This window comes from Grampus griseus (assembly GCF_964374135.1).
Source record: "Grampus griseus genome assembly, chromosome: 7".
Lineage (NCBI taxonomy): Eukaryota > Metazoa > Chordata > Mammalia > Artiodactyla > Delphinidae > Grampus > Grampus griseus.
In genome coordinates this window covers 18,246,109-18,264,279 of record NC_139001.1, presented here as the reverse complement: position 1 = coordinate 18,264,279, position 18,171 = coordinate 18,246,109, and the positions used below count along the sequence as shown (strand labels likewise).

At 59.6% G+C, this 18,171-nt stretch overlaps 2 protein-coding genes across 3 annotated transcripts; both read left to right on the top strand.

Moving 5' to 3' along the window:
• Positions 1-1,120: 1,120 nt before the first annotated feature.
• On the top strand, positions 1,121-3,014 carry SPEGNB (SPEG neighbor; the record flags this gene model as incomplete). The annotated part of the gene is made up of 4 exons (XM_082657855.1): positions 1,121-1,248; positions 1,594-1,901; positions 2,489-2,630; positions 2,828-3,014. The coding sequence occupies 4 exons, from the start codon at positions 1,121-1,123 to the stop codon at positions 2,964-2,966; spliced, it is 717 nt and encodes a 238-aa protein (XP_082513981.1). The 3' UTR covers positions 2,967-3,014.
• Positions 3,015-3,621: 607 nt separating this feature from the next.
• Positions 3,622-10,880, top strand: GMPPA (GDP-mannose pyrophosphorylase A). Of its 2 annotated transcripts, XM_082657851.1 has the most exons (13): positions 3,622-3,711; positions 4,605-4,665; positions 4,771-4,868; positions 5,992-6,095; positions 6,364-6,550; positions 6,903-6,962; positions 8,018-8,148; positions 9,233-9,367; positions 9,481-9,578; positions 9,745-9,791; positions 9,954-10,046; positions 10,148-10,316; positions 10,589-10,880. In XM_082657851.1, exons 2-13 carry the CDS (start codon positions 4,626-4,628, stop codon positions 10,687-10,689), a joined length of 1,263 nt encoding a protein of 420 aa, XP_082513977.1. In that variant the 5' UTR covers positions 3,622-3,711; positions 4,605-4,625; the 3' UTR covers positions 10,690-10,880. The 2 variants fall into 2 exon arrangements, with proteins under 2 accessions (XP_082513977.1, XP_082513978.1); XM_082657852.1 differs by lacking the exon at positions 10,148-10,316.
• Positions 10,881-18,171: the final 7,291 nt, after the last annotated feature.

Below are 18,171 nucleotides of genomic sequence, written 5' to 3'. Positions count from 1 at the left end.
TGCTCCAGACCTGGGCAGGCAGTTACAAGGAATAGAAGCAAGGCTTACCTGGTGCCCTGGTCTGGGCAGACTGGACTCCAGGCAAGTCTCAGAGGGATTAACCCCTTCATCCCAGGTGCTCTGATGCCCCTATGCACCAGCTGATGCCCAGAGAGGGAGCTTGGCTTGGGCAGACCTAGAGTTTTAGAGTCAGTGTTAGTGCCAATCTCCAGGGACAGTGTAGCCCAGCCTGACTGACCATGTCACATGGAGGGGAGTGAGTGGGAATGGGGTGGCAGGAGAGGATGCTGTTCCCCAAAGTCTTTAAGGTCCCCTCTAGGTTTATCTCAGTTTACCACCAGGAGGCACAGTGTGGAAATGACAACCCTAGACTCCTGGGGTGGGGGGAGTAAGGCGCTTCCAGATTGGTTCTGACTGCCACGTGACCCTCTCATAATTGGCTAGATGGACAGTGAAGTCCATCGCTATTCTGGCTTCAGTCAAGGGCACCTCCACAAACACTCGCACCCCTTCACTGACTGTGTCCAGGAAGGACACGTTGTCCCACTGTCCAGGGACTGACCTGAGTATAAACTACCCCAGCAAGGAGCTGAGTCTCTTGTCGACCTGAGGCCTTGTCTGTTCCTCCTGGGAGTGGGATGGCTACCTCCTGCTCTGGGAGGGCATGGGGCCACATCCAGCTGCCCAGCTGTCAGGGCGCTGACGTGTGAGGCACCCCAGAGCCGCTCAGGTTTCCCCCCGGGGCTGCCCCTGTGGCTGAGTTAGCATCCCAGGCATTCTCAGGCTAAATAAGGAGCCTGTCTGGGTCAGGGGGCGGGGGCTGGGGTCCCCAGGGGCTTGGGGCAACCACGCCAAACAAGGCAAGGAGAGGAGAGATGTATAAAACCTGGGCCTGAGGCTGAGCACCTGCCCGCGCCCTTGCTGTGCCATCTGGAAGGGCTCCGAGCCTCCTGCTACACAGCCAGTGGACCCGAGTCCCGAAGTCAACCCCTCACGGTGAGTTCAGATCCTCAAGTCGGCCCTAGACACTCCCACGTCAGGAGATGTTCTGAATCTGCTGGGAAAGGGCTGAAGTTTGGAGTCTCTGTCAGCCTAGACCCCTTTGTTTTCTGTTCTCCAGATGTCCAAAGCAGCTCCTGCCAAAAAACGAGTGGCTGCAGCCCCGCCTCCAGGATGTACCCTGGATATCAAGGACCCCCAGGTCCAGAGAGCGGCCATTCGCATCCAGGCCTCTTACCGGGGCCACAGGTGAGGGGGAGCCCTGGAGAACCTCTGGAGGAAGGGAGCTGGAGCTGCAGAATGCTCATGACTGCATTTGGGGGATGGATGGGGGCTGAGCACAGTGTCATGGACCACTAGGGTCACTGGACTTAGGGGAGAGCAGTTACTGAGGTGTGGAAGGGTGGCTGACACAGAGTAGACAATTTTATTAGGGTAACAATTCAGTAGCCATCACCTTCCCTACCCACCCCCATGTTTAAGGGTCTAGTGGGCTGAGGGGGTGGGCAGGGGACGGTGTACGGATGGACAGGGCTGCAGGCCGGCCAGGGCCGTGTCATGGGAGCTCTGGGCCCTGACCTGGGCTGCGGGTAGGTCCCGGAAGGAGCTGCGCGAGAAGGGGCCACCGCGAGTGCTGGAGCCGCTGAAGGATGTGGTGCTGATTGAGGGCAGCGCGGCTAAGCTGACTTGCCGCATTTCGGCTTTCCCGGACCCATTCATCCGCTGGAGCAAGGACGGCAAGGAGCTGCGCGACGGGCCCAAGTATCGCTACGTCTTCGAGGACCCTGACGTAGTCGCACTGGTGGTGCGCGACGGCGAGCTGGCAGATCTAGGCCAGTACAGCATCAACGTAACCAACCCCTTCGGCCAGTGCTCGGACTCCGCACGCATCCTCGTGGAAGGTACGCGCGCCCTGGGTGCAGGGCCACCGTGCAGAGCAGCACCACACAGCGGGCGGCCGCAGCCGGCTCCAGCCGCGTTTACCTCTGAGCCTTGCCGAGTCCGGATGCGGATGTGACCCAGCCCCGGCACAGCCTAAGGCACGGAAAGGGCGCAGCGCCGGCCGCGCGCAGTCCTTTCCTACCCCAGAATTGTGTCCCATACAGTCTAAGAAGTCCGCTATGGGCTTCAGTCACTCGATTCCAGGGCCTCAAGGTCACAGCGAGCCAGAAGCAGAGCCAGGGTTAGAGCCCTGGTCTTCTGGCTCTCAGCCCAGGGCAATTTCCAAGGCGCCGGGAGATGTGTGAACATTCCCGGACTTTCACCCCTAGAATCTCTTTTGATCCTCCCTTCACCTCTGCGAAGGGCAGGGTTAGTCCCGTTTGACAGTTGACGAGATGATGCCCCAGAGAGGCTAAAGACTTGCTCAACGTCACACAGAGAGCTTAAATCCATCTCCTATTTAGAGCCGGGTATTAGCTGGGGAGGTGATGCCCCCGCCCGCCTCACCTCTAGGTTCCTCACTGGGTGGCCCTTTCCCTTCCTCTAGTACCGGCGAAGATTCAGAAGGGACCGAGTAACACTAAGGCGCGCAAAGGCACCACGGTAACGCTGACTGCCGAGATCATGGGCGAGCCTGCGCCCGACGTGGGCTGGACCAAGGACGGGGAAGACATCGATGAGGACGACAGGTGTGGGGGGGGGCGGGGCTTGTAGCAAGGACAGCGCCTGGAGCAGGAGCTTGGGCGGGCAGGGTCCAGAAACTGGAGGGAGTGGGATGGGGGCGGGGAATTTGGGAGGCGAAGAACAGAGCTGGATAGTTAGCTCGACCCGACCAGGGCGCGCGTAAACTGACCGCAGGCCCTGTCCTCCCCTTCTTCCCACCTAGAGTGTTTTTCGAGATCGGCAGTACCACCACGACGCTGACTATCCGCCGGGCCACGCCTGAGGACAGCGGCAAGTACGAGGTGTACGTGGAGAACAGCCTGGGCATGGACCAGAGCTTCGCTCGCGTGGACGTGGCCTGAAAGGGACCCTCAGACACTTCACCCTGGCTGGAGCCCCGGGTGGGTGGGACAGACAACCCTCCTTCATCTTGCTTAATAAAGCTGCTCTCGCTGACCCTCCGCGTCTATTCGGTTCTTTTGAGACGCCATTTCCCCTGCATTTGCACCCACGCTTTATTCCCAGACCTACACCCCGAGGTCACAGAATGTTGAGGTCAGAATGTTTGGGGAGTGCCTAGTCCAGTGCTTCATTCTGCAGACAGTAAATCTGAGATAGAACTTCCCTCACGGTCAGAAGTTCCCTCACTTCCCAGACAGACTGGCAGAGGAGTCTACGACTCCGCCTTCTCTTCTTTTCTATGCCTCAAGCCCCACCCTCTCCTGGGGGTTTGCACTCTGGGCCCTCCCATTTCAAGGCTGGCCACACACCCCTCAGGACTCTAGCCTCGCTCTTCCCTGTGACCCGGCTCTAGGCTTTGGCTGGTACCCCTGGGCCCTTTCCTAGACAATTTAGGTCCTAATCTTAAATTCCAACCTCTGCTTCTCAGGCGCCATCCCTCTTATTTATAGCCGCCCCTAGATTCCTTGGCCACGCCCCCGTACTTTCCCATAAATCCACCTCCTCCCTCGGTTAGAAAGCAAGGAGATAGTAAGAACTACAATTCCCGGCAGACTCCGCGAAGGAGTTCTCGCGACTTGCGCGAAGACACGTGCGCGGAAGGAGCAAGCAGTAGTGGGCGACAGATCTGGCAAAAGGGAACTAATGGTAAAGGGAGCCAGTGGTAAAGGGACCAGGTGGAGGGGCGGTGTAAGGGGTAGGGGGCAGAGGACGGACGGTAGACCGAGAGAGGCTCGGAGGCCTCGGCTGGCTCTCCGCACTTCCGCTCTTGTGTTGGTTCCACAACCCCTGGCTACGTGAGGCGTAGTAGTTGTGGGGTTCAGAGGGTCAGCAATCAGTTCTCCGAATCCAGAGATTCAGTACTTGTCGTCAGTACCGGTACTCAGGGCTTGGTAGGTTCGGTGTTTGGGATGCTAAAGGAATCTGTCTTTTGAGTCAGGGTCCATCACCTAGAGATTGGTTTTAGGATTCAGGTTCAGCCTATGTAGTTTTTTTTTGCTAGGATTTGGGATGCATCAGATGCGGATCAGTATTAGTTCAGTACTTGGGATTCATTCTTAGGATTGTAGTTAAATATTTGGGGCTCACTCAGGGTCTGGGGTTCAGTATTCAGGCTTCACTATTGGGGTTCAGGGCTTAACATCTAGAGTGAGGATGCAACAATTGGGAATCGGTGGGTTTGGGGTTTCGGTTTTTTGAGGTTTGGGGTCTGAGAAGGGCTTCTCTTGCTGAGTTTCTGAGTTTGCTGAATTTGTGGCCAGAGGGAGGTCTGTTAGGGGTCAAATTGTGGGGTGTGAATTTCAGACTTTGGGTGAAATCCCTGTGGGATTTGAAGACTGCCTGGAGGCTGGGCTAGGATTTGAGTTGTGTGGGATTTGTGAGGTGTTGTGCCCGGGGCAGGTCTATATTGAACTTCGGATTTACATCCTCCGAGGGGACTAAGTGTTGCTATTTGGGTTTTGGGGGCTTGGTTGGGGTATGAGTCAGGTTCCTGGGTTGGGGTGTGAGATCTAAGCCTGACTTCTCTGTTGGGATTTGAGGTTTAGGTAGCAGTCGCCATCATGCTCAAAGCTGTGATCCTGATTGGAGGCCCTCAAAAGGGTGAGGAGCCAGGGGAATTGGGGGAGGAGGTTGGGCTGGAGTGGTCGGTGGGGTGGGGACAGAGGGAGGCAGGAAGCTGAAATGTGCTTCTTTCTCCTCTCCCAGGGACTCGCTTCAGGCCTTTGTCCTTTGAGGTGCCCAAACCACTCTTTCCTGTGGCGGGGGTCCCTATGATCCAGCACCACATTGAGGCTTGTGCCCAGGTAACCCCATAGGCTCCCCTCTCCCACCTCACTTCCTGCTCATCTCCTTCTTGCTGTATTTCCCCCTTTTCCAACCATGACCTTCCCACAGGGACCACCATTTACAAGTGAAAATGTGAATGTCGCCCCCTGGAGTTGTGCGGTACAACTGCTCTGCTGTCTTCCTCTAACCTAGTGTCTCCTCTGGCCTCCTGCTCAGATTGCACTCCTATTTATTTTTAAAGCATGGAATGTGAGATCAGGCAAGACTCTTAGAGACAATTTAACACTGCAGCAGGGGGAACCTTAATGATAGCAAAGCACAGGACTCATACCTTTGCTCATTGTGGAGCTAATTTCTTTATTGCTTTTGATATTGAGGCAGGCATGGTTTTATTTGAATCCAGTCTCTGCCCCCTATAAGGACTTGAGAGCACATTTCCCGTCCTTTCTGAGCCTTAGTTTCCTTATTTGTAAAATGGAGGTGATTAGACCTGCTTTGCGGGGTGGCGAAGCTTGCAATGATGTTTGTAAAGTGCCTTGTACAATGTAGGCGCCTGATAAATGATATCCTCATCTCAAGCTCAGATTGACACATAATAAATATGGGGGGAAAATTATGGGTTATTCTTTTTTTTTTTTTTTTTTTTTTTTTTGCGGAACACAGGCCTCTCACTGTTGTGGCCTCTCCCGTTGTGGAGCACAGGCTCCGGACACAAGGGCTCAGCGGCCATAGGCTCACGGGCCCAGCCGCTCCACGGCATGTGGGATCTTCCCGGACCGGGGCACGAACCCGTGTCCCCTGCATCGGCAGGCGGACTCTCAACCACTGCGCCACCAGGGAAGCCCTATGGGTTATTCTTTAACGCAGCTTGGTAGGCAAAATCTTCCCTAGGGTGAGCCCCAATTCAGATGTGAGGGGGCAGGGGATAATAGAATAATAAAAGGTTAAAAGGTCAGGGACTGAGACTTCCTCCAACGTCCTCATTGTCCAGAGGAGAAAACGGGCCAGAGTGGGAAAGTGAGTGCCCAGGGGCCCCATAGCTGAGAATGAAACTGGTCTCTCCAGACTTATGGGCCAGTCCCAGGGATTTCTCCCTCCTATCAGATATTTTTTTCTTCCAACCTCTTCCCTTGTCCCCAGGTCGCTGGGATGCAGGAGATTCTGCTCATTGGCTTCTACCAACCTGATGAGCCCCTTACCCGGTTCCTAGAAGCTGCCCAGCAGGAGTTTAATCTTCCGATCAGGTGTTTGTGCACACATGCTGTATGGGGCTGGGGAGTCAGGGCCTTAAGCCTCTGGTTCTGGGGAGTGGGGTGAGTCAGCATTCGCCAGACTTCACCCTCACACGCTAGGAGGGTTCCTATTTGGGCATCTTTGAATCCCTGAGTATATTGCCTTCTCTGTGGGCCTCGGGCAGGTATAACCCTGGGAACAGGAGTCGTCAGGTGCCCAGGCTCCTGGTATCTGTCTCCTCTGATCTCACTGAGCTGGTCCTGGGGTCCCTGGGGACAGGTACCTGCAAGAATTTGCCCCCCTGGGCACAGGGGGTGGTCTCTACCATTTCCGGGACCAAATTCTGGCTGGAGGCCCCGAAGCCTTCTTCGTGCTCAACGCTGACGTCTGCTCCGACTTCCCCTTGAGCACTATGTTGGACGTCCACAGACACCAGCCGCACCCTTTCTTGCTCCTTGGCACCACGGTGAGGGGGCCAGGGGGGCTGGAGGGTGCAGAGGGGGTGATCCAGAAAGGTTTCTGGGATGCAGGATGTCAGGGAGGCAGGGGCAGCCCAGGTGGTGGGATCAGGCATCAGATGTGCCTGAAACCCCAGCAGCGGTGGAGGTGGTGGCGGAGACCCCAAGCCCTTTGGCTGCTCAGCAGTAGGGAGCGGGCGAGGAGTGGCGGCAGCTGTCAGTTCTCACCCTTGCTGAAGCCCTGTCCACAGCAGCAGAGATGCGTGCCAGGTGTTATAGGAGAGGGAAAGAAAGAAAGAGAAAACAGACCTTGCTGCCGTGGAGCTGGCAGGTCACTGTCTCGGTGTGTCTGTCTTTCAGGCTAACAGGACACAATCCCTCAACTATGGCTGCATCGTAGAGAATCCACAGACGCATGAGGTGAGAGCAGGGAGGGGGCTGGCTGGGCGCTTGCTCTGTGTATCATCATTCCCACTCCGCCTCTGGAGAATGCTGGAATGCTTTGGGATGGGCCCCAGTCTTCTCAGGCAGGTGGGGCATACCCTCAGTTCATCCTATATCCCTTCTAGAGAGATCGTTGAGAGTGAAGGGGTAACAGTGGATGAATGATCAGGGTGCTATGAGAGCACAAAAGGAGGCCCAACCCAGCCTTGTCTGGGTGGGGGAGGGGAGGGCTCCCTAGAGAAGGCAAGGTCTGAGCTGAGTTTTCGATTTGTTTAGATGACGGAGACAGGAAGGTATTGCAGGTAGAGGGACCAGCATGTGCAAAGGCCAGGAGGCAGGAAACAGCAGGCCCCCAGAATTATGGAGGGAGGCGCATAATCAGCAAGGCAGAGCGTCTCTGTCCTTGTTTGTGAAGCTCCCTGTCCCTGAGTCTGACTGACTTTCATGCACCCCTTTTATTTGTTCAAGCTTTAGTATTAAAAATACATATAAACACACACACACACACACGAATTTTTTTTTTTTTTAAGTTTTGTGCTAGGCACTAGCTAGGTGTGAGGGAAACACAGCCGAACGACAATCCCTGCTTCTCAGGAACCCTTGGACTAGTGGGAGAGACAGTCAAAAACCAACCATCGCAAATGATACAAGTGCTACCGGTGAGGTGTGGCCAGAGGCCAGGGGTGCCCGGACCTGAGAACCCAACTCTGGGGCAGAGTGGACTCATAGAGGAAGTGACAATGCCAGCTGGGTTTTGAAAGCCGAGTTTTCCAGATGAAGAGATGGGAAGGGACATTTTCGGCGCAGGTGTGCAATAGCATGGAGCCGTGTTCTGGAAGCTCTGGGAGGTGGGGAGGAGAAAGGCCTGTAGTTCAGATTTATCTTGAAGGTGAAGGCCAGCCGCAAGATGCGATGCAGTCTGCATTTTAGGAAGACCACTTCGGCAGCAGGGAGGACCTGGAGGTCAGAGGGTCTTAGGGGGTGATGGCAGTGGCCTCTCCTCCACTGATCCCAGCCCACTGTGTCCTCAGGTCCTGCACTATGTGGAGAAACCCAGCACTTTTGTCAGTGACATCATCAACTGTGGCATCTACCTCTTTTCCCCGGAAGCCCTGAAGCCCCTTCGGGATGTCTTCCAGCGTAATCAGCAGGATGGGCAACTGTGAGGCAGGCCCCGTGGCCCTGAGACCCCAAGTGCCCCCGGTCGCAGACCGCCCCCCCAGTCTCTGCAGGCTCCTTCTCCTGAGCCCCCGCTCACCTTCCTTCCCCTTCTCATCTCTATTTGTCCTCTCCAGCTGAGCCTCCAAGTCCCTCCCTTCCTAACCTCATTCTGTCCCTCTTCTTATCCATCCCAGTTCCTCTTCTGTCACCGCCTGCCCACTTCCCTTCTGGTCCATTTCTCTCAAGCCCTGAGTGTCCCAGAGATGCCTTTTAGAACAGACGGCAACACACACAGTTGGGTGCACACAGGCTTGAGTGAGAGACACACACACACACACACACACACACACAGACACACACACACACACTCTCTCTCTCTCTCTCTCTCTCTCTCTCTCCCCCTCCCTCCCTCTCAGGCTGAGTGCCCCAGAGCCCTGCTGGCCACAAGCCAAAGTCCAGGGTCATCCTCCTAGGCCTGCAACCTGTTCCTTTCTGTGGATCCCTGCCTTTGCTCCCTCCTCCCCCACCCGTCTCCCCATCTCAAGCCTCATTCATTCATCACCATCTTCTCACTCCCACCCATCTCTCTGCTTCTCTCTCCATTCTCTCCCGGCCTCTCTGTCTGTTTCTGCTGAGCTGGCATCTCCACCATCTCTCTCTTCTCTCTCTTTCTGTGACTGTCTCTGCCCCCACCAGCTGCCTTCCTCTGGGGTGAGTCTGTCTGTGTTTCATTCCATCCAGTGAGTGAGAGGGAGGGTGACCAGAGGCGGGGTTCAGAGGAGTGGATGGGGTGGGGGAGAATGGGAAAAGGGGGAGAAGCCAGGTCTGGTCGAACTCCATGTGGATGTGGGGCAGGATGAGCAGCAGGTCTGTGCATGGGGACACAGACAGCTCAGGGAGGAGAGGAGGTGATGTGTATGCGGGTGATGGGAGAGCTTCCTGGGATGTGAGCATCCTTGTGGAACAGATCTGAGCAGACCTGGAGAGGTGGTGGGATTCACTCTCATTCCTATCCCCAGGAGACTGCTGGCCCCTGCTTGGGCTCAGCTGGGGAACTGACGTCAGCATCCCTTCCTCTGTGCCAGGGAGGACTCGTCAGGCTTGTGGCCTGGGGCAGGTACCATCCGCCTGGAGCAGGATGTGTTCTCCGCCCTGGCCGGGCAGGGCCAGATCTATGTGCACCTCACTGACGGCATCTGGAGTCAGATCAAGTCTGCAGGGTATGGGAGGGGCCTCTGATGGGGTGGTTGGGTCACCTGGGGGTTGAGACTTTGGGGTGGTGGGCACAGGCCCTGCTGGCCCCTGAGCCCCTGCACCACTTTCTGGCCCCCAGCTCAGCCCTCTATGCTTCCCGCCTCTATCTGAGCCAGTACCAGCTCACTCACCCAGAACGCCTGGCCAAGCACACCCCAGGGGGTCCACGGATTCGAGGTACCCATCCGGCCCCAATTCCTAACCTTTGCCCCCAGCCCAGCCCCCCTCCCCTCTGAGCTGTGACTCCTGACCTTAGATCCAGAGGTGAAGTCTCAGTCCCTGCCCTCCCTGAACCAGATGTGGTTTGGGGTATTTGCCCCCAGATCCTCTCTTCTGCTTCTAGGAAACGTTTACATCCACCCAACAGCTAAGGTGGCCCCGTCTGCTGTGGTAAGTGATGGCCCAGCCCAGGGGAAGCATGGGTGGGGCAGTGCTCGGAGTAGCGGTCTCTCCACTTTGTCACAGCCTGTCCTATGGCCTCACGCCTTATCTGTTTTATGAGGGGATTGGATTGGGGGCCCTCCAAGGCTATGGTTGTGCTCTTCTCCACAGCTGGGCCCCAACGTCTCCATCGGGGAGGGGGTGACCATGGGCGAGGGTGTGCGGCTCCGAGAGAGCATTGTCCTCCATGGAGCCACACTGCAGGTAGGCACCCAGGCACACACGGCAGCCGTGGCACCCCGAGAGGCTGAGGGGAGGGGTGAGCCCCTTCTCACCCCCTCACCTCACATCGTCCTGTTTGGCAGGAGCACACGTGTGTTCTGCACAGCATCGTGGGCTGGGGGAGCACCATAGGGCGCTGGGCCCGCGTGGAGGGTACCCCCAATGACCCCAATCCCAACGACCCCCGAGCCCACATGGACAGTGAGAGCCTGTTCAAGGATGGGAAGCTGCTCCCTGCTATTACCATCCTAGGTATGCTTCCCAGGGCCCTAGGCTGTGAGAAACCTCCACAGGTGATGGCCATGCCCTGTGGGAGCATTTGTGTGTGTGTGTGTGTTTATTCCTTTAGCAAACATTTACCCAGTGTCTGCTCTATGCCAGGTCCTGTGTGAGTCACAGGGGGCATGAGGCCAGGGCACAGATGGGCAGGGAGGGATCCCTCCCGGATGGCGGTGGCCCCCAGCTCTTTGCCCCTCGCCTCCCCTCCCCACGGCCTCCCCCTGGTGCCCTTGTCCACACTGCAGGCTGCCGCGTCCGGATCCCTGCCGAGGTGCTCATACTGAACTCGATTGTTCTGCCACACAAGGAGCTGAGCCGCAGCTTCACCAACCAGATCATCCTCTGAGGGGGGCTGCCTGAAGTTCCCCCCAGCTCTGATCCGCTCCCCTTGAGGCTCCTGCCTGCATGGCCAGCCTCTGTCCAGGAGGGAGCGGAGGAAGCCAGCCAGGCTCTTCCTGTGCACGCGCACGCGGGGAGCAACGTGGGTGGCCGGGGGACTGGTGGCCTCCCTCTCCACTCCCTAATAAACCCGGGTGAACCTTGGAGCCGGTAAGGACTCCGCTCGTGCCTGGGCTGGGGGGTGAGAGTGGAAGGGGGGCAGCTGAGTCAGTCCCCCCCAAAATTAGCATTTAAATTGGAGTCGTTGCTTCGGGCTCATGAATAATGAATCTGGAGCCCTGGTAAATCTCCCCCTCCCACTGCCTCAGCCTCTCGCGCTGCTCTGGAGGAAGGCCCTCAAGGCTCCAGCCGGCTGGCCCCCGCCTTCACCCCTACCCCGACGCCGCCTCCCTGTTCCTCTTCGCTGGGCCTCGCTCAGGCTCCAGAGTGGAAGGATTCCGAAGGGAAGCGGGGAGGATTTCGCTTGGGCAGTGGGGTGCGGGCTGGGAGCGCTGGGCCTGAGGTTGGATCCCCCGGAGCCGCCCTCCCCGGGTGCTGCCGAGCCCCGGCCCGGCCTGCTTTCTGCTCTGCCAGCTCCATCTGCTCCCAGCCTGGCTTTTGGCGGGGTCGGGGGTTTCTCTCCCGCCCGAGGCCCCGTATCTGCCTCCTAGTCCCTGGCAGGCAGGGTGGGCCTGAGCTGGTGCCTTTCTCTCCAGAAGCACAGTGGGAGCTACTCCATTCTGGGAGGGGAGGGGCCCTGGCCACCTCCCACCACCCTGGCTCTGCTCTTTGGGGGGGTCTCAGTCTTCCTTTCATATTCCTGAAGCCCCAGAGATACCCAGCCACCTCTCGTGTTTGCCCACGACCCCCGTGTGCCCCTCCCGGTGCCCCCTTTCCCCAGCTGTGGGTGCAGAGCTTAGTTGCCAGATGAGCGGGTAATGATGGTAATCTGCTAATTGAGAGGAATCTAATTACCCGAAGAGAATGGGGGGGGCAGGGCATGGGTGGGAGGCAGGAGGGGGTCCTGGCAGCAGGCAGGGTGGCAGGCAGCAGGGTGCTGGGGCCTGGTTATCAGCACCAGGGTATGGGACAGAGCCCAGGATTTCAGAGCTTCAGGGCTGGGCTGTTAGGAAGATGCACTTTCTCAGGAGCTGGGCTGACGGTGGCCTGGGGATTGGGCTAGGTGTGACCACCCAGCCCCTGGAGGCTCTGCAGGCTGTGTCAGAGCGCATGTGCATGTGAAACAACCGGGGGTTTTAGCGGTCCTGACCTACAACCTGCCTGGACGCAGCCCTTCTGGTTCCCGTTCCTGGTCCCTCCAGTCTCTGCCTCCAGCCCACACCTTCCGTCACCTCTGTATGGGGTCCGGAGGGGTCTGCAGATGCCTCCTCTGGGCTGGGGTCAACCCCCTGAGGTCAGGGCTGGGAGAGGGGTGGGCTGCAGGGCCAGGGGCTGGGTCCCTTCCTCTCCTCTCCCCAGTCCTGACCCTTCTGTTCCGAGTGGTTGGCAGAAGCCATGGCAGCTTCATCATAAATATGATAATTTAATTATTTTCTCAGCAAAACACCGTGAAATCCAATAAGTCTGTGTCAGGCCCTGGCCCCCGGGACCCCCCCTCCTGGGCCCAGTGGGGGTGGGGACAGGCACTGGACAGGGACGGGGTCAGTGTTTAAAGTGAAGGGGGGCTGGTGAAGCTGAGGTCTCTGTGGAGCCCCCCACCCACCCCACCCCATCCCCGCCACGCGGAGGGCGTTACTGATGTACGCGTGCTCAGGTGGAGCGGGGTCTAAGGAGAGAAGTTCCGATGCCCTCCACTCCTCTCCAGCCTCGTCTGCCCTGGGAGGGCCTAGCATCCCTCCACCTCTGAGGCCACAGCCCAGAGCCCAGGATGTGGGAGTACCCTGTCTCTGGAGGGGAGAGGGCAGGGAGCCCCCTTCACCACCTCTGGGACCTCACTGGCCCTGTAAGGGTAGGAGGGTGCTGGCCCTTCGAGAACAGAGGGAACTGGGGTGGGAAGTAGGGGATGAGGGGGGAGGGATGCGGGGGAGGGGTGCGCTCCTGCCATTAGTGCTTTTTTCGGTTTCCATAAAAAGATTATTCTGTAAAATCAGCGAGGGGGAGCGAGCTGGGGGCCGGGGAGTGGGGGCGGGTCCCTGGCACTGAGCTGGATGGGGTGACAGAGGAGGAGAGCTGGGGACCGACCGGGACTGAGCGTGGAGAGAAATTTGGATGGGCTTCGGGAGCCAGCTAGGGGGAAGAGGCCGAGCCAAGAACGCAGACTGGGGGCAGGCTGGCCAGGATGGGGCGGGGGGAGTGCCAGGGCTCTCATCTCCCTCCTGCCTGGGCCTCCTTCCCACCCCCATCCCCATCCCCTCCCCCTGGCACTTAGCAGCCATCATAGGGGAGCAGATTGCAGCCCCCTCCCCCTCTCCGGGAAGCAGGCACAGCTGGGGCCCTGCCACATCTGCCGCATCAGCACGGAGCACAGCTGGGTGTGCCCAGAGCCGCGCTCCCCAAAACACAAAGTTGGGGCGGGGGCCAAGGAGAGCGCAGACCCCTGAGACAGACGCACTGACACTTCTGCCAACAGACACAGACTCCTCGAGGCGAAGCTACACTCACCACCACACACGCTCCCTCGTGTGCAGAGACAGAACTGACAAACATGCAATTACTCTGCCCCGCCTGCCGCCCCCACCCCTTCCTCCTCCTTCCCTTCCTTCCCTCCAGGCTCCCCTCCACCGCCTTGGCCACCTCTGAACCGCTCTCGCCCTCGTCTGGAGGGAACAGGGGCTTCACCCTCCCCAGGCACATGCTTCTGGGAGGCTTGGAGAACAGGAGAGCAGCGGGTGGTAAGGGGCATCTGAGTCCGAAGCTTGAGCCTGGGGAAGCCAGTCCCCCGCTCCATGCCCATGCCCCTTCCCACAAAGAAACCCCCTCTGAAGCACTGGTCCTTGCCACCCTGGACGTGATGGGGTCTCCATCCCAGGGCGGACTGGCTGGGCACCCTGGAGTGTGGTCAAGGTCCCCGTGACACTCTGTGTTCCACTGGCCGCCTCAAGGAGGTGCTGTACGTCCAAGTTCTAGCCAGAGGTCGGCTCCCAGGGCCGGGCCCTGGCACTCCCGTCCCCAACAACCTGCAGCACCGTCCACTCAGCAACGCACCCCTCTGCTTAGCTTTGCTACCCCAAAAGGCGCAGGGTATGGGGCCTCCGTCGGTGGCGGAAAAGTCCCCCCTCCTCAGCAGGGGTGATCAGGAGTCCCTTCTCCCCGCCTCCACCATCCCGCTTCCCAGGCGATGACCACCTCTGGCCTCTGATTAAATCCTGCCCCTTGGCAGCCCTCGTTTCTCCGCGCTCATCTCCTTGGCCCCGGTGTCTTGCCCTCAACCCTCTCCTCCTGCCTGCCCCCACCCCCGTGTCCCACGCCTCGTCCCCGCCCCTGCCCCTCAGAGCTTTAATCCCTGCTGCTGCTGTGCCGCCTTATCTGCTCTCAGCAGCTTTCCCTGCTGCAAAGCCCTCTCCCCCTCCTTCTCGGGATCTTCTTCCCCCCTCCTTCCCCGGTTCTCTCTTCTCTCTGACCAGCACCCCTGGCCTGTCTCTGCCTCTCAGGCCCCCCATGATGACTCCTGGCTGACGCCAGATCTGCACCCCAGTGCCCTTTGCTCTCTCTCCAGCCTCAGCCCCGAGGTTGCAGCTGCCCACCCAGTCCCACACTGATCTCCTTCCGCCTCAACCCTCCCCCGCAGGCCCCACAGACTTGGTCAGTTTCTGACCAGCCAAGATTTTCCATCTTTCTTCCTTCCCTGCCCTCCATCTCCTGGCCCCCTCCCCCGGTTCTTCCAGCAGCCCCTCAATCTTGGACACGGTCCCCTTCAATCCCAGTAACCCACGGCCTCGGCTTGGGTTGTTGGTGCCTGCCACAGGAGAGGGCTCAGGGCTGGGCAGGGCTGGGCTGGTCCTTGGACAGGGTAGGGTGTGCAGAGTGCTGGTGGGCAGTGGGGGCAGGGCCTGGTGGCGGGACGCTAACCCTCTTCAGTTGCCTCAGATCACGTCCGGGCCTCCCCACCCCCTTCGCTGGAACTCTCATTAACCGCTTCTCCTGCCTCGTCCGCAGCATAAATAACCCAGATAAATCAGCCGCCGTCCGCCCCCCGCCCCTCGGCCCCCGCACAGCCCGTTTGTCACCGCTGCTCGCTCACCAGCCAGGCCTGGCCCAGTCCCGGCCTCCGCACCCCCCCATCCGTGTCCCTTCCCACCCACGTCTGTCCCACGCTGGCTCATGCCTTGGTCCGCAGCAGAGCCAGGCCTGGGACAGGTGTCTGATCTGGGCAGGGTGGCAAGGGGTGTACTCTGCGAGCAGGGGGAAACTGGGCCCTCCCCCTAGAATGCTATCTAGGAGTTTGGGGGTCATGTCATTTAGGAGTGGGGCCACCCAGGCTGGGAGTCTAAGGCCCACAAATGGGGGAAAAGGGCAAATGCAGCTCAGCTTGCGGGTCCCTGCTGGGAAGAGGGAACCCCAGAGCTCGGGGTGCGGGATGCGCCTTGGAGCCCCGCAAGCAGGATCCTGGGACGTCTCCAGGTCTACCTTTTGGAGCATTTTGCCCAAAGAAAAACCTCCGTGCCCCCTACCAGGTGCTCTGAGTCAGAACCCTCCTGCCCTCCCTACCTCTCTGCCCCCCATTCCCGTGCCCTGCCTGGGCAGGCTGTACAGATGGTACTCTAATCTCTGCCTCTCAGTCCATCCACTGTTCTCTCTGTTAGGAAGCCTAGTTCAGCCCCTGGGGGGTGGGTGGAGAACTGGACTGCGAACAAATCTGGGGAATGGGGACAACTGGTGGGCAGAGGATGTCTGGCTGAGGCTTCACATCCTGACCCTGCACTCCACACTCCCCCCCGCCCCCCCCAACCTGCACCCACATTCCCACCCCCAGAGTCCTTGGCAGCCCCTCCCCCTTTGCTCACACCCAGCTTGGGTCCTGGCTAGCCACACTTGGCCCTGATGCTCACTGCAGGGGGCAGCTGGTCCCCTGGGAGTGGGTGGGGGAAGCAGGGAAGGGATGGGGGAGCTTGGGCGCAGGGCTGGGCGTGGGGGTGGGGAAGAAACTGGGCTGGGCCCCAGGGACCAGCTGGGCAATGAGCCGGGGAAGCAGCCGGGAGGCTAAATGAGGGAGATTATCACCCAACTGCAGCCGGGCAGAGAGGGAGGCAGGCAGGGAAGGGGGGGGGAGGGAGGGGAGAAAGGACGGGGGCCAGAGGGGAAAGGGGTGTAAGGGGACAGGGTGGGTGATAGAAGAGACTGGAGGAGTAGGGGGAAAAGGCCAAGGGATGGGCTGAAAGGACATGGTGGGGGCTCCCACTGAGCACAACCATATTCCTGGGGCCTGGGAGACTGGAGGATGAGGGCTTGTGGACAATTGAAGACAGCTCGCTGTAGGGCAGCGGGGGGGTGGGGGGCGGAAATGCAGCTAACTGCTGCTCCACTTCCCGCTGGCCTAGAACTCCCCTCACCATCCTGCCCCTGCCCCGCCCCCCAGCACCGGCTTACCACCCAACTTCATTCCTTCTAGAGGTTGAAGGCTCCCCGACATGCCCTCAGGAGAAAAGAGGGCGTGCTTCGGGCTCGTGACGGAGGCCAGTATGTTGGGGAGAAAGACCCTGTGATCTCATTGGATGGCAGGACAATTTAGTGACACACACTGAGTCCTGGGCGGCAACCAGTGCTGGGGAGAGCTTGGGGGGCAGTTCCCCGCTTTCCTGGCAGAGCCCCAGACTGAAGTAACCTTAAAAAAGCAATTAAATCACCTTTAAAAAAAAAAAAAACCCAGTAAAGAAAAATCAATACCAGGAGAAAGGGGAAGAGAGAGGCTGGGGACGATAAGGAGGTGGGGGAGGAGGTGCTAGAAGGGTCTGGTAGTCCAGCAGGGAGGGGTGAGCGTGGGAGGGGGCTGCCCCTGGGCAGCGGGCAGAGATGGGGACAGTCTGTCATCGCTTGGGGGCTCCGGGTGCCAACCCCTTTCCCCTCTGGGATGCTGCCAGATGCAGCCCCTGAGACCCCAGGGGTCTCAGCTCCCCAGCTTGGGGGGGACGGCTGGTGGGGAGGCCCAGCCAAGGGGCCGCTGGAGACAAACCCCAACAGGGTGCCCCAAAGGGCCAGGGTTGGTGGGCGGCTGTGTGTGGGTGGGCTCCGTGCTGGGGTGACCTGTGATGGACGGGGCCTGACCCGGCCTTGCAACCAAGGGTGAGCAGAGTGGTTCCCTGCTCCCCAGGGGAGCCATCCCTGGGCCCCTTTCCCAGGCTAGGCGCAGGGGCTGCGACCGGCAGGGCAGGCCCGCCGCAGGGGAGAGGTGGCCACTGGGCAGCGGGGGGACCTCGGACTCTAATCCCCAGCAGCTGCTGTTTCCCTCAGATCGATTCCCTTCTCACTTTTTTTTTTCAGCTGCCGGTTCCGCGGCTCGGATCGATGGAGCTGCCTCCCCCACCCCTCTGAGCTTCCTCTCCCTGCTGCTCATTAGTGCCCCGATTAATCAGCCCCCCACCTTTCCTCTAGGGGATGAGTACTTCCTGTCCCATGAGGGCTCTCGCTCTCACACGGGCACCCACCCCCAGAGCACAAGCTGCTCACGGTGACCACTCCCACCCTGGGGGCACCCAGGCATCACCTCCTCTCCGCCGGCCACCAGGGGCCCCATCCCCGCCTGTGATAGCAGCCCGCATGCCTGCTTCCCCTCCGCCAGGCGGCAGCCACCCCAGGGCTCCCCTGCCCCTCTGCCAGGCGCCCCCGTATCCGTTTCCCTAGGACTGCGTTCCTTCCCATTCAAGCGCAGCACCTCTCTGCTCCCTCCAGCACCCCCATGTGGGCTCTTCCTGACCTCCGTTCCACACCCTCTCACCACATCACACCTCCTCTGCTCCCTGGCCTGTCCACCCAACACGCGCCCCCAACCCCCGGCCTGGCAAGGGATTTGGGAAACATTTGGCGAAGCAAAGCGGCCACAGATGTGCAAGTCAGCCAGGGTGCCCTCTGTCCCAGACACATGAGACACTGAGTTTCGGGGGTGGAGGTGAAGTCGAGGAGAGGGCGGCCAGCATCCCAGAGGGGGCAGGGGTATGGTGGGTGTTAAGTCGGGAGCAAAGCTGCAGGGAAGCCACGAATCTTGGTGGAACCACCATTGTCCCCTTGTCTGTCTCGCCTGCCCTTCTCTGCTCTGCCCTCCCCTCCCCTCCCTCATTCAAACAAGTGGCTCTCCCAAGGAGTTTCTGGAAGCCGCCGTGAGTGGGGTAGTGGGGTCAGGTGGTGGCTGGGTGGCTGCAGTCAGGAGTCAGGGAGGCCAGGAGGTCGGGGATGGAGTCGGCTGGCCCTTCCTGGGGTGCGGTCCAGAAAAGTGGCAGAATGAGCGAAGGACTCCGGGTGCAGCCCTCCTCCCCGGGTGGCCTGGGAGTGGGGCCAT

Bases quoted from the DNA above. Each gene is read 5' to 3' on its own strand.
- GMPPA (XM_082657851.1), top strand. From the start codon at position 4,626: ATGCTCAAAGCTGTGATCCTGATTGGAGGCCCTCAAAAGG. The intron at 4,666-4,770 runs GTGAGGAGCCAG...CTCCTCTCCCAG, and splicing joins GATTGGAGGCCCTCAAAAGG to GGACTCGCTTCAGGCCTTTG. The intron at 6,551-6,902 runs GTGAGGGGGCCA...TCTGTCTTTCAG, and splicing joins TCTTGCTCCTTGGCACCACG to GCTAACAGGACACAATCCCT.